Genomic DNA, 14,569 nt, shown 5'->3' on the forward strand with positions numbered 1-14,569 from the left:
AGGCGAAGAAGAAGAAGATGAGGAAGCACAGAATCGCGCAGAGGAGATGGAGAGAGGGAGAGTGAGAGAGAGAGAGTGAGAGGGAGGGAGGAATCGGTCGGGAGCCGGGAGTCGGTTCCCACGGCTGCGCAGCATACCTCCTCCTCTCTCTCCCGTTCCCCGATCCGTTCTTTTAAGCCGAAGCCTCCGCAGCGGCGCTGAGTTCTCTGGCTCTCTGGCTCTCTTCCCTTTTCCGTCTCACTCTCTCTCTCTCTCTCTCTCTTTCTTTCTCTTTCTCCCTCCTTTTCTCTGGCACGCTCTCTCAAACGCGGCGATAGCACACAAGCTCTCGGAGCCCCCCCGGACGATTCTGACGCGCGTGTATTAAATCTTACCTCCCCAAGTGTGCGTGCGGAAAGAAGTTGGTCCTCCGTCTGTCTGCGACTCGACGTCGCGAAGAGGAAAAGAAGAAGGGGATCGAGATACCTGGGGTTATACGGAGGAAGAAAGAGGATCCAGGTAGAGAGAGCGAGTCTTTTTCTTTCTCTTTCTTTCGAGTTCACCTATATATGTATGGTATATATGTTTAAATTGTAATACACGTGTACAAAGTATTTCGTACGTACATCTTTAACGTATTTATCACATGTACGTATGGCTCAGCTTCAGAAAAAAGTAACGAATTCTGTATTACTTTCACAATCCGATTCCTATCTGCCAACTAAACCCTATTGTAGGTCGTGTTTGTATAATATCTACCCCTCTCTTTCCCTCTCTTTCTAATACCGTTCTCTATCACACCTGTTTGTTCAATATTGCCACGAAAAATAAAAATGAAACCTATCTATGTATTTATTTATCTATCTACCTTTATTTCTTTCTCCAATTTCCGAGTATACAATTGATACTTTAAACGTAAATTACGTTATTGCGATAATATATATATACATATATATCTATACGTAATTATACTTCCGTACTTGACAAACTGCGCGGATCGTAAAAAATCTAAATTCTCATCCCACTCTCTTTTCAAACCGATCGTTGTACATATAATGAATATATATATATATATTGAAAAAAGTTTGTAAGTATACATTAAATGAAGAAAAAAGTCCAAATCCCCATTAATCGAAAAAATATCAACCGAACTTGATACACACAGAATTGAGAAGAGACGCGGAAGGATCAGCGGTACAAGAAGCGACGGTGCGTGGCAGGGATCGCAGGTATCAGCTGATACCTGTCAGATGACCGGAGGTGAAGTGGAAGGGGAATAGTAAGGGGGAAGGGGAAGTGGGAGGGGGATCGACGACCACGTGTCGCGCCCCGAGACACAAATGTATTACCATTCATTCAGTCGTTACGTCATCCGGGTTTCATTCTAAACTTGACGACCTATTTTTAGGCCTTTCCTGCACGTATGCATGCGGTATATATTATGTGTGAATAATCTGTATGGGTATGCGTACATATATACGTATAATATACGTCTATACACGCATAATATACATATAATGCACTGTACATAATCTGTCGAAGGATGTTAAGCGCTACTGTTGTGTTCCTTACTCTGCCCTCCCCCTCCGCCCTTTCCTCTTCCTTTTTCCGCATCATGTAGCAAGCACTGTCGCGACCGCGTGTTAAATCTTAACATTTAATTTACATATGCGAACGCATATTACCGAGAAAGATACGCGCGCATCGTTTAAAGTCATGTCAACTTTTGAGACACATGCGTGCGTTTCTTTTTTCTTCACCGCTTTAGCGCGTGACTTTTCCTGCTTTTTTGCTACGCAGCAGCGGCAACATTTGCAAAATATACCTACATATATTCAGGATGACGTTTTTTTTTTTCCTTTTATTTTTGCAGAATCATTCCTGCAGTTTTTCCAAAGACTTTGTCACAATTCTAACAACCCCGATTGTGTATTTCTTTCCCTCAATCTTTCTCTCCTCCGTTCCTGCCTAAATTCCCAGCCAACAAACCGTCTCTTTTGTAAAGGAATTGAATGGAAGAGTCGCGTAGTCGTTCGGCAAGGAGGGTATAAAGTACAAAAGAAGAATGCGAGGAAGGAATTTTCGCGAACACAACAAAAAAAAAAAAAAAAGAAAGAAAAAAAAAGAAAAACGCAAACAAAAAATAAAAGGAACAGAGAGATAGAGGGAGAGAAAAAAAGAAGAAAAGTACGCATCGTTAGGCATTCAAGGTATATCCATTCACAAGAATTCCGAAAGCACCGAAATCCTCAGGTTTGGTGAAAAAATGTCAACGCATCGCGCATATTCGCGCACGTTAAAAAAAAACCAAAGGTAAAAGTAGGAGGCGAGGAAGCAGAGGCGCGTTGCATTCGACATGTTGCGTTACAACGTTACAAGTATGTATATAGGTATAAAACAACGTACCTACGTATGCGCTGCACTACACATTATAGACGTCATATATATATGTATACATATACATATATACACATAGAGGGTATAGGATCGCGTGTAATTTATGCTAAGCGTTTCGCGGACCGGCCGGCCATTCATCTGTTCCTCAAACTCGCGTTTGAGACGCGAATCACGCAGCCGTCGGGCGTGGGACCAGGTTGTCCCGGCGTCCTTCCCTCCCCCTCCCTCTCCCGCCCCCACCCCCTCACTCATTTTCTCTCTCTCTCTCTCTGGGCTTCGTTCGCCGCGTGTCTCTATGTAATGAGGATGTATGTATGTATGTATGTATGTACGCATGTATGTATGTACAGGGTTTATAGTAGCCTCGAATAATCCCGTCCACCACGCTATGTATCGCATCGCAATATGTAAGTATAAGGTATATGATACGAGATATGACAGCGGCACGCGATCGTGCCTACCTCTGCGGAAGAAGCAGAAGAAACAGAAAAAGCAAAAGAGGAGGAGAAGGAGGAGGAGGAAGAAAAAAAAGAAGAGAAGAATTAACCTGCAAGAGGAGCATCATATTCGTCGGCAAAAAAAAAAAAAAAAAACACAAAGAGCTATGTACAATATCGGTAAGCTTCCTCGATCCCTCAATGCTGAGGGAAGCTCAGGGATTTACGACTCGAGAGCAGCTGTAAGAGAAACACCGCCTCGATCAGCGATTTCAGGTATATATTTCAGGTTAAAGGTGGTGTCTGCAGACACGCCGGGAAACCTTGATTAAATGATGAAACGCAACGTGCAATTTTCACTGTAGTTTTTAAACGAAAAAATATACCGTTTGCTTTTATTTATAAGGCAGGTATAACGTATTTGTTTCTACGGAAGATAACTGCATGAAATTTTTTCAATTCTTTCACAATTTTTTTCTTCTTTTTTACCTCATCGATACAGGGAGAATGCAAGATATTTCTTCATTCATTCGTATACTGTATTTTTTTATTATTCGTATAACTACATAAAAGTGTACGATATAACATGCGAAAGACGAGGCGATGATGTTACTGCATGGGGTATATAATTAGTATAATATACCGTTCCAATTAATTCATACCGCACGTGGTACGTCGCCAATTAAGCTACAGCGAGCAAAAGAGAGAGAAAGAGAGAGAGAGGGAGAAACAGATCCGTAATCATAATCCGTGCATGTGTGGCAAAAAGCTAGTCTAATTGGTTTACGTTACAACGGAAATCAACTCGCGACTCGAGCCTCGCGCGATACACGCACCATGACATTATAAAGGCGCAAGTGCACTGTGAAAAGCTTTGCAATTAGACGAGATCATACAAAAACTTTCACCGTCTCAATCCTTAAATCGATTAAAACAATTTGTATTTTGTCTCCAAAGAAATGCATTTATATCAAATTCAACAAAATATTGCAATCAAATATTATTGACAACGAGGCATGCTTATTATACACGTCCCAAAAATATCTCGAACATCTTCCCTCGCGGTTTTCTACCCTACCTCATACAGTTATCGATAATCAAGCCTGCGGCAAGTTAAACGTTAACATTGGCGAAAGCTCGATGTAGTTGATCGAACCGAAGCGATGGACTAAGTGCGTCACGCGCATAATATATATAAATATGTACGTATAGGTGCCGAGGAACGACAAGGGTGCCATATGGGTTGGTAAATTTAACTCGCGAGCTCGCCGAGCAAAAGAGAAAGAGAGAAAGAGAGAAAGAGAGAAGAAGAGAAGGGCCTCGGGGGCCTGACAAAAGCGCCTCTGCCCACCAAGCCATCTGCCACCGGGGGCTCTCCTCTTGTTGCTGCAGGAGAGCATTACAGGCAGCAGCAACAGCAGCACCAGCAGCGATGGAGCACAGAAGGACGGTGTTGTTGCACGATAGGATACGCAATGTGCAGTGCAGTGCAGTGCAGTGCAGTGCATCGCATGGCATGGCATGGCATGGCGGGAGGGAGACAAGTGCTTTGCGACTATGCACGGTACACAATACATAACGTACACGGCTTGCTCTTGCGATCCTCTCCTCTTTTCCTCTTTTCCTCTTCTCGCGCGCGCACCATCTGTCAGTTAGTCTAACATCAGACGCGGTGGAAAGACGAGAGAGCTACCGAACGATTCGTTCTTTGTTTTTTGACCAAGCCTATTTGCAATCCAACTGCACTTACAAATTTGTAAACTTTATTCATCCGTCGCGTAGATTTTTAATTTTTTAAACAGTTTCACAGCATTCACAAGTTTAGGAATAGTAAGGAAAGCGAGTGATTTTATTACACGCGTATACGCGTTCCTGTCGATGTATATGTATTTATTTATTTATACATTTATTCATTCATTTATTCATTATACGATTTTGCTGAATGCGCACGTCGAAAAACTCTCGTAACGCCGATAAATCACTCTCTCGCGAGAGAGACAGACAGACGGAGAAAACGAGATATTGAGTGAGCTATGTATAATACTTGCAATATATGATTCGTTGCAACAGACGCGCGCGGTTTTTAATTGACGTGGTTTATTTATTAAAATCTGCGAGACGTCAATTATCGGTCAACGGTAATAGTTAAGAGGCTTAAATGTATACCTACGTACAGTATGTATACAACAAATACATATATATATGTTAACGGATATTAACGGGTATACGCTATACTTACAACATACCGATACGCGGAATCTCTTGAAACTTTGAAAAGAAATAAAGAAAGAAGAAGAAAAATAAACATCGCTAGTCTATACATTTATATTTTAAACTTTTTCGTGGATATTTAATTTATTTCGTTGTTTTTTCGTTTGAAACACGCTCAATGCTCGACGGCACGTAAGAAAATTGATGTATGCGTCACGCGTGTTCGCATGCATAGGTATATACAGACATACGCCTGTATATATCCGCGACATTACGACTGTAATTCTAAATTTTACCATCCAAAATTACATCATTTTTCTGTTTATAACTCCGCTACGAGACTAAACAAAAAACAGCTGAAGAGGAAGATAAAACGAGAACCTGCTCGAAGCACAATTGTATCAGGTAAATTTGTTTTCTTTGAAAACGTTGCGATTGTGTTTATGCGCATATAAAATGCATCGATACTTGATAAATTCTCATGCGAATGCAAGACTATATATCTTTGTCATTCGATTTATGCACGCGGTTTTGATAGAATGTATGAGAAAAAAAACAAAGAAAAAAAAAACAAAAAAAAAAGACAAGAAACAAAACGTTAAATTTAGATACTATTCTGTAAGCGATATTTTTCCCACCGCGCACATTTTCCCAACTGATTGTAAGATGTGACGTAAGGCATTCGAACGATCGACTTACCGGCCACGTAAAGTCGAACGGGAATCTGATGGGGTTGGAGAAACTCGGCAACGAGACCGTAGAACTGAGGTTCACGACGTTGTCGCCCAGCACCGGCGTAACGACGTCGCCAAAGGTGCACGGCGTCGTCGTGTCGATCTTTGCCTGATAGTGCTTCAGGCACACCCTGAACCTCGTCCTGCAAGGGCCCGAGCATTCCCCCGTCTTCGACGTGTTTCCGGAACAACATTTCCCCAAGCTGTCCTTCCCGTACTCGTTTATGAACGAGTTTAACCTCAGCTCGAATACTCCGGAACCGCTCACCTGAAATATACACGTTCACCGTTAATATCAATGATTTCAATTATTTCAGCTATCGCGAAGCACGACAGAGGAAAAGAAACGACATTCCTGCAATCCTGTAAGGTTATACAATTTCCATGGGTTTCACGAAGGATGCCCGATCAAATCGTTTTGCATGACAATTTCAATTTTTTTTTTTTTTTTGGAAAAAGAGGAATAGCTCGTTATATAATTCACATAAGAAATTCTAACGGATCGTCATGTGATTCAAAAGTTACGAGTAAAAAAATTTTCCGCTAAATATTTGTAAATTCTTTCAACGACTGCGAACACTTTTTTACATTACTTTCGGTGTCCCGTTTTTATGGTAACTAAAGAAAAAAAATGAAGTGTTTAACGAGGTGTATAAACAAGCGAAAATAACAATTGCAGATATAATAATAATCAATCGAGCGCGAATAGAATGATGATGGTAAAATCGCGAGAGTGATAGAAATAGCGTACAAAATAGGTAAGAAAAAACGTTGGAATATTGTGTGCGAAGGTGGGAAAGTGTGAGCATTACTCAAAGATTGGAAGAAGAATGAGGAGAATGAGGATGAGGAGGAGGAGAACTTGGTGTATACGGGATGCCGGGAGAATTAAGATAATCTGCCGAATCTCAGACATCAGTGTCGAGTATATCAGGCGAGACAAGAATAATACACAATTACGAGATTTGGGGTCTCTCCGAGTCGGCCCCGTAACATATATCGAAAATCCCCGAAGAAACGCGGCGTGTGTGTTGTTATACTTTTGTAACAGTCCTCTCGACGCGTAGCCAACATCCTGACCGACACTAGAACAAGAACCAGAGAGACGGGTCGTCACCGAGAACACAAGCAAACGGCAAAGGTATCGGCTGTTAGAGCTCAAGTTGGCACGAGGGAATCGCTATCACGTATGTAATACAACGGACAACGAGTCGTTGAGCGTGAAATCGTCAGTCATTCATAAATCGAGGCCCGTCCGAACAGCGGTCCACAATTCATACGCAGGTCCTACATACGCAATGAATTAATGATCTCGCGACGGCGCGCGGGCGGCAGTGTGTTTCTTTATCCCCGATATTACTATCGTCATCATCATCGCCGTCATTCACTCCCCCTCTACCTTTTTCTCTTTCTCTCCTAAGCCGCGTCGTTCTTTCGCCCGCAGCTCTGTAATATCCGCCGTTATCGTCCCTGCAAGCAAGCAAGAGAGAGAGAGAGAGAAAGAGAGAGAGAGAGAGAGAGAGAGATCCGAAAAGAAGCGCAACAGAAGCCACCGCTGCTGCATCAGCAGCATCAGCAGCAGCAGACCCCAAGAGACTTTGTTAAATACCAGACGCGATTTTTGAGAGTGCATAGCGACGCGACACGGCATATTCTACACGTGTATTCGTCTCAAGTTTTACAGACCCTTGCCTGGCTGGCTGGCTGGTTGACTGGCTGCTGTTTGGCTGCTCGTCCGACTACTTTGCTCTCTTCAACTCTTTGCTTTTTAATCTATGTACGTCCCTGTACGCCCTTATTCTACTCCTACTTCTTCTTTTTTTTTCTTCAATTTTTTTTTACACACGAATCGCCCGGCCTGCAAGCCAGTCAATGATCCTTGGCCCGGGCTGAATAAACAAACACAAACCCGATATGAAACATTGTATACGAGAAGCACGAACGCCGTGCAGCGTGCGATCACCCAATATTGTACGTACATACCTGTAATACAAGACGATATTGTAAGCTTGGAAGCGCGAGATACGACGGTCTTACAACAAGGGAATACATACGGAAACAGTTTTTTATAACCCCTCGAATAGTCTTCTCCTTATCAATCTTCCTTCTCGCGTACATATGTATTTATTTACATAGGTATGTGTTACACCTACTGTCACGGTTATTGAATCGCGTTACTCCTTATATACTATCTAAAACGTAATAAATGATGATGATGATGATGATGATGATGATGTACGGCGCAATGACGAAATCTCTCTCCGTCGACGTCCTGCACTTATAAATACCGTTTAACACACGGCGACATAACGATGATAGATTATATACTAATGAGGGGAGGAGGTAGAGTAATTCACACATATCCTACAAGTAATTTCGCACGCGATCGCGCGAGTAAACGTGTTCGGAAGATCTGGAATAGTAAACGAATACCCGATGTGAATTACCTTGTATGTAAACAAGTGCGCAAGGTACATATAAATAAACATAATGTTGTCAGAAAAGTGACGTGCGGCGAGGCAAATTAGATGAAGGAGAAAATAAAAAAAAAAATAACTGGGGAAGTGGGAAAAGTTTGATTGTGAGATGTAATCGTACAATTATCAACAAAACAAACCGCAAGTCGTGCTTAAAGATTTTAAGCAGCAGCCGAAACGAAGCTGTACACACACATGTGAAATCCAGCATACGGAATACGGAATAAAGAAGAAGTGTTACGCGTAGCGAAGAGCGTTAGGCATAAGAGAGCCGGAGAGTAAGTTGGCCGCGCTATTAAAGGCGCACGTGCAGCAGCGGCGTCGACGATGCAAACACAGAGGCACGCCAACCGAAAGAATGTGTTACACGTTCCTTGTGACGCCCTCGCGTAAAGCACCCTGCGCCGAATAGCTGATATAAAGTACACTCTCTCATTAGGGCCGCTTCCCTGCTTTCGTACTCGGTGGGTTGCTGTCCCCCACTCCCCGAGCAAACTTTATCTTTGAAGCACAACTCTCTCAAGAGGTAAATGTAATGGTTCTGTCATTTCTATTGCCACATAAACAAACTTATTCCCATTTAGACACCCGATCTTTCCTGTAAAACGTTTGCCTGAATAATTATGTATAGAAAGAAAAAAACAAACGGATGTGTTAATAAAATATTGACACACAAGTATTTTTCGAGGCTAAGATAAAACGAAATCGGAGTCTAACCGATGTAAACAATGTATCCACGCGTGCATGAGATGCTGGACTTATTGAGTGATCTTGCGACTTTTTCGTGAGGCGGAGATAGCTGGTGGGGAACTTACGGTTCTTGGAAAATCGCTTCCCCTCTTTTACGGTTGCGGCCCTATTAAGAGAGTGCACTTTACTACTATTCATAAGCACACACGCGTGTCGCACGAGGCATTCGAGACGCGGGGGTGAGAAGAACGAACGAAGCAACCCGATCGACTTTTCAAATGAGACGTATTACAAGTTGTATACGGACGATACTGCTTGTATCGAGATGAAGTTTGGAAAAATAAGCTACTCTTCGAGCTTACCATGTGCGAAACGTGACGACGGCGGTGGTTAAAACGCTCTTATAGATCGGGGCTCCAAGCCACGCACGCCGATTCGGATTGACTTTTGGCGCAGACGTCTATTCTCGGCTCCAATGGGCTCACGCGTATTTATGGATACCCCCGGTATTTCGTCATAAGCGATTCAAATGCAGCCGCCTCACGGTGGCGGCGACGAGAAGAAGAGGAAGGAGGAGAAGGAGGAGCAGTACGTGGAGAAGAAGAGGTTTGAAAGTGTAGAAGAGGAGGAAGACGAGCGAACGGAAACGTCAAACTGACGGAGCCGCGATTCGAGAACGACGACGAGATTTCAATTCTAATTCGCGCCGAGTATTAATTCAAGGGGATAGTGGAGGTGCAGTGGCGATTCTATTTCCATCCACTCTCCCGTACGTTCTTTAATCGGTGTGACAAACAACGAAATCACGGTGAGAAGAGTGGGACTGGAATTCGACGTCGAATGGATGGAATAAAAATCCACGTGATTTTGGGTGAAAAAGTCTTTGACGGAGATACGCGGCGTTGAGAAAAGAAGACGAGGTCTTAGGAAGGTTGAGCGTCTAAGGAGAGACTAGACAATTCTAAAAGAGTGGTTCCAGATTTAGCATTGTAGTAAATCTGCTTTCGGGTGCTCTCTGGTCCGCCTTAGCCTTACCACTCTCTCTCGCTCTCTATCTCTCTTTCTCTTTCTCTCGGAGATGGGGGTCGCCGCGATACTGAGAACGTAGCAAGAAGAAGAAGTTGAGAAGGATACGCGTTGTAGGTTAAACACACGAAGAAAGAGAACTCGGAGACGCGCGTGCGAGAAGTAGAAGAAGAAGAAGAAGAAGAAGAAGAAGAAGAAGAAGAAACCTTAAGTGAGGAAAAAATCTCTCCCAGGGAGAATTGTCGCATCGTCGCGAGAATAAAACTCTCGCCTGACTCTCGGACGTCATCCGAAAAGCTCCGCGTTGAAAACGAGAATGATTACAAAAGGACACAAGGTGGGGTTGACTCGCCTCGCCGAGAAGAGGAAGAAGAAAAAGAAGAACCGACTGACTTTGATTCCGGACCAAACAACGTGTCACTCATCGGAACCAAGAGTCGTCGCGTTGACGTTTCCTTCCCGCATCCGTCAAACTCCGCGCTCTTATTGTCAGCTTTGGAAAAACAAAAGAAGCCGGCGAGAGGCGAAAACGTTTGTTTTCAAGTTTCGCGCGCGCCCCACGCAACGCGTTTCGAAAAGGTGGCGGGAATCCTTTGATTCTCATTGACGGTATGAGAGAGACAAACCCTCGTGACTTCTTACCTCGAGCGGTGAGGGTAGCAGGACGACGGCAGCCGTCCAAAGTATCACCGTGGTCCACATGTTTCGTTGGTGTTTTGTTTGTTGTTTTTTCGTTTTTAGGGAAGGGTGGCAGAGGGATGCCGGTTTGCGCGCACGCGAGAGATTGACGCTCTCTTGTTGCCGCGAGGTTACCTCTTCGTGCAGTAAACAATATCGCGACACTGCATAGCCGTGGAACGTTTAACTCGATTCTTGTCGGTAGGTATTATGTGTCAGCAACTACGACGATTGTAACTCTCTAGATTCCGACGTTTTTTTTTCAATTTCTTTACGAATATATTCGTTTATTCACGACATCTACACCCTCCGGGTTTAAATATTCTGATTAATAATCTTCATTTATTCACACAGAGAATGATAACCACACTGCAATTACATTACCAATTATCTTCTTCTTTCAGATTGCCAATTACGAAAAACAACCAACGAACAAAAATATTATCATCGAGTTATTTAAATACGGGAAGAATAAGAAGAAGAAGAAGAAGAAGTAAAAGAAAACTATACGATTCAAGGATAATAAATTATATATCATATAGAATACAACACTGCACACTGATTACGATGACACCACTTTAATCCAGAATCGTGTCGTAGATGGGAAACGTAGAAGAGTGTCACACGACGCACACAACACACACAAGGAACGTTTTACGAAAAAGACGCGTGACGGGTGTTTTTCTATTTTCCGTATCAAACACCCCTTTCTCTCTCTCTCCCTCTCTCTCCCTGTCTTTCTCTCTCGTTTATTCGTTCAACTATCCCAACCACATAAACAACCGATCGATGCTCCTGACGGTGTATTTTACGTCCATACAATGTTCGCGAACGAGAGAACAACGGTCCATGCCCGGTACATTATACGTCGGGTTTGTACGAAGATGATCGGAGCATCATTCGTTCATTCATTCATTATTACACGACTTCACGCCGCAGTCGCCACAGCCGTCGGTCATACACATAACAATCGTCACCCGCGTGTATCAATTCGGCTGTTTACTACGGACGTAGGTCGTCGGCGAACGGAATGAACCCGCGGCGACGAAATTAGACGCCGGAGAGAGAGAGCCGACGATGTATCGTCAACGTCGGGGGGTGGGTATTTTGGGGTGGGTGTGGGTGGGTGGGGGGAGGGTGGGAGGTAGGGCGGGGAGGGACAAATAGCGAACCAGAACGGATGAGACACGCGAGATGCGCGGAGACGGATGACGAACGAGTCAATTTTCACCCGGGGTCCCAGGGCGAGGATAAACAACACACGCGCGCGCGTCACTGAGCTCACTCTATCTCCGTTCGTTGCTGAGAGGCTACTGGCGCGAGCCGAACTCGGTCCGCTGTCTCTCCCCCACGAGCAGACAGCTAGGCAGAGGCGGCAGCCGGCCTCCTGGTCCTCCGAAGAGCGGACGGCGAGCCTTCCTTCGAACGGCGTCGATCGCCGCGCCGCGTATCGCCGACCGGGCGCAACACTGACCCGACACTGTTATTCCCTCGTCCTCGTCGACGCCGACAGATGGCTAGCCGGCTTACGCGGCTTACGAACGGGCTTTTTTCAAACTCTGCGGGGCGGCAAAACGTGTCCCTGTGCTTTTTCGACCTTTTCTCCCGCACTCGGTTTGTTACAGCGATTCGCAATCGTCTTTATCGTAAACGTCCGAACGGCACCGGGAGGTCGCACTGACTGAATGACCACGTTCGGCGATCGGGGTAGCGAAAGCTCTCGGGAGTTTCAACGATTTTTGCAAAGTCGAACGACGCGGAGGTGCTCTGTTCCTTTCGGCGTGCAACCCTCGACTGGAGGTTGCGCCCGACCGCTACCCCTACTTATAATGGCGGTCCCCCCGAGGGGCGACGGGCCCCGCGTCAAGGGGCAGCTGCAGGCCGGCTGCACGCGCCACCCCCACCACTACCATCCCCAGCGCAAACCAGGCCGTCGTCTACCGCGGCTACGATATCCCCCCCTTTCCCTCCTTCGCGACCGGTGGCACGCGCCGCGTGCCTCCCGTGACGTCACCCCTCACGCACGATCGAGGAGGACCGACGACGACGACGACAACGACGACGACGACGACGAAGCGCCGGTGCCTAACTTCGGACCTGCGATACCGAGTAGGTACAGACACCGGCCGCACTTTTATCCTCCTCGTCGTACGTCAACGCGACGCCCGCGTATTATCCGATTTCTCAGGAACCACGAGTTCGGTGTAGCCACACGATTTTTTTAACACTCTGCCGAAAGGTACAATAAAAACTAGATCCAAGATTTTTCTCTTCATATCGTTACTCACTACGAATTCTAAAAACCCTCGCTGAGTAGGTACAAACTGAATGTTTCTTTTTTTATTTTCACAAACATTCAGGAACACCTTGCGAAAGGGTTGAAAGTACATTTCGTATCCATATGTACCTAGATCGGTACAACGTTCAACGCTTCCAGAAACATCGTTGCGCGTCAAAAACGCGCCTGTAATAACGTCTAGGTATACACAAAGTACCGACAAGTTGTGGGGGTGAAAAGGGTACAAGGGGATCTAGCCGGAGTAGTGACAACAGTGTGTGATAATCGAGCAGCAAACGGTGCCGCAGGCGAGTAGCGATAACGCGACGCGGCTATGTTCTTTGGCGTAAATGGAAGCCTTTGTTGTTCTAAACCAGCCCGAGTCTCAAGGGGCTCCTGTCCCCCCCACCTCTACGCCGAGGGGCTCCGGAGGTGTACAGTGTTCTTCCGGTCGCGCGGTGGTTCAACAGGTCAGACCAAGGGGGAACCAGATGGAACCACTTCCTGCCCTGTGCGCGTACCCCCCTCCCCCTCTGCAAACGAGTGACGCTCACGCACACGTTCGCTGTGCAACGCTGTGCGGATATCCATGAGCACGCAGGCACGCTTCGCGCGCACACCGCACGCGGCGAACGATACCTGCGCACCACACGTGATCACTCGATATGTAACCCACAGACCATGTAACGAAGGAAGCAATGCGCGGGACGAGCTAGGTCATATTGACGTAGGTATCCGTGTAGTCGGGATAGCGCAGCGCTAATCGTTACACTCGCGCGATTCGCGCGACGGCATCGCCGGCGTGCCCCTCGAAGGCGCCTTTGGTGGTAGCGCAAGCCGCTGTCGACGACGAGGAAGATTCTTCGGCAGGCACGCAACGCTGACCCCCTTCATTCATTCTCCGGCAACGTGTTTGGACGGCACGCACACGGCTCGACGCACTGCGCGGGGTTCGACCGCGGAGTGAATTTCTGTCTCAAGTTCAAGCCCGACGATGCGATCTTCCTTTTCGGTGGACCGCGGTTATTCAACGATACCCGGTCGATTACCTTGACGTTTTGCCGTTCGCGTAATTTGACATTGCCGAGGGCTGGAGGAAGGCTAGAACTGCATTGCACGCACCATGCGGGATTCTGGATGGTCTTTTTGTTTTCAAGGTTCACACCCCTGCAAGCTTCGGCAACACTTTTCTGTTCCGATTCTCCTGATTTTCCTTGGTGCGATTAAGACGTTGACCCTGCAGCATGGTCCCGAGCACTCTGCTCTGTCCCGCCCTGAATACCTGCACGTTATGGCGCTTGTATTTTAATAAAGATTTGCCAAGGGCAAACGGAAACGCACGGTGTGCTATGGGAAAGTCAACACACTGCACCGCGTCGTCGCAGGGCGGTATAGGTAGGCATGGCTGTACATGCCTCAGCTTCGTCCAATCCTCAAGCTCGGCACTAACCGAGGAGGTGCAGCAGTCTTGGGTTGGGAATTCCTGACAACTGGGCAAACACACCGATGGCACCTAAAGAAAGCCTTTTTTTATGCACGCACACCGGGGCGCGCCTCTCCTACCTGTCCATCTTATACCCCATGCACATTATCCTCATATTTACATGTCTTATCGTTGCCATCGATATCGCCTCTGATGCTCCAGCGCCATAACATTCGGAA

The 14,569-nt window shown here is 46.0% G+C and overlaps 1 protein-coding gene across 3 annotated transcripts in view; it reads right to left on the reverse strand.

Moving 5' to 3' along the window:
• The window catches only part of LOC124179768 (neurogenic locus protein delta), an 81,349-nt gene that overhangs the window by 18,296 nt on the left and 48,484 nt on the right, over positions 1–14,569 (reverse strand). The window contains exons 1-2 of one of the 3 annotated variants that reach the window (XM_046564490.1): positions 10,594–12,039; positions 5,724–6,026 (exon numbers count right to left, since the gene is read on the reverse strand). In XM_046564490.1, coding sequence (XP_046420446.1) covers positions 5,724–6,026; positions 10,594–10,653 — 363 coding nt within the window. In that variant the 5' untranslated portion in view covers positions 10,654–12,039. Of the gene's footprint in view, positions 1–5,723; positions 6,027–9,287; positions 9,672–10,593; positions 12,040–14,569 lie in introns of those variants that run through there. The other 2 variants (XM_046564491.1, XM_046564492.1) reach the window with 2 other exon arrangements.

This window comes from Neodiprion fabricii, chromosome 4 (genome assembly GCF_021155785.1).
Source record: "Neodiprion fabricii isolate iyNeoFabr1 chromosome 4, iyNeoFabr1.1, whole genome shotgun sequence".
Classification (NCBI taxonomy): Eukaryota; Metazoa; Arthropoda; class Insecta; order Hymenoptera; family Diprionidae; genus Neodiprion; species Neodiprion fabricii.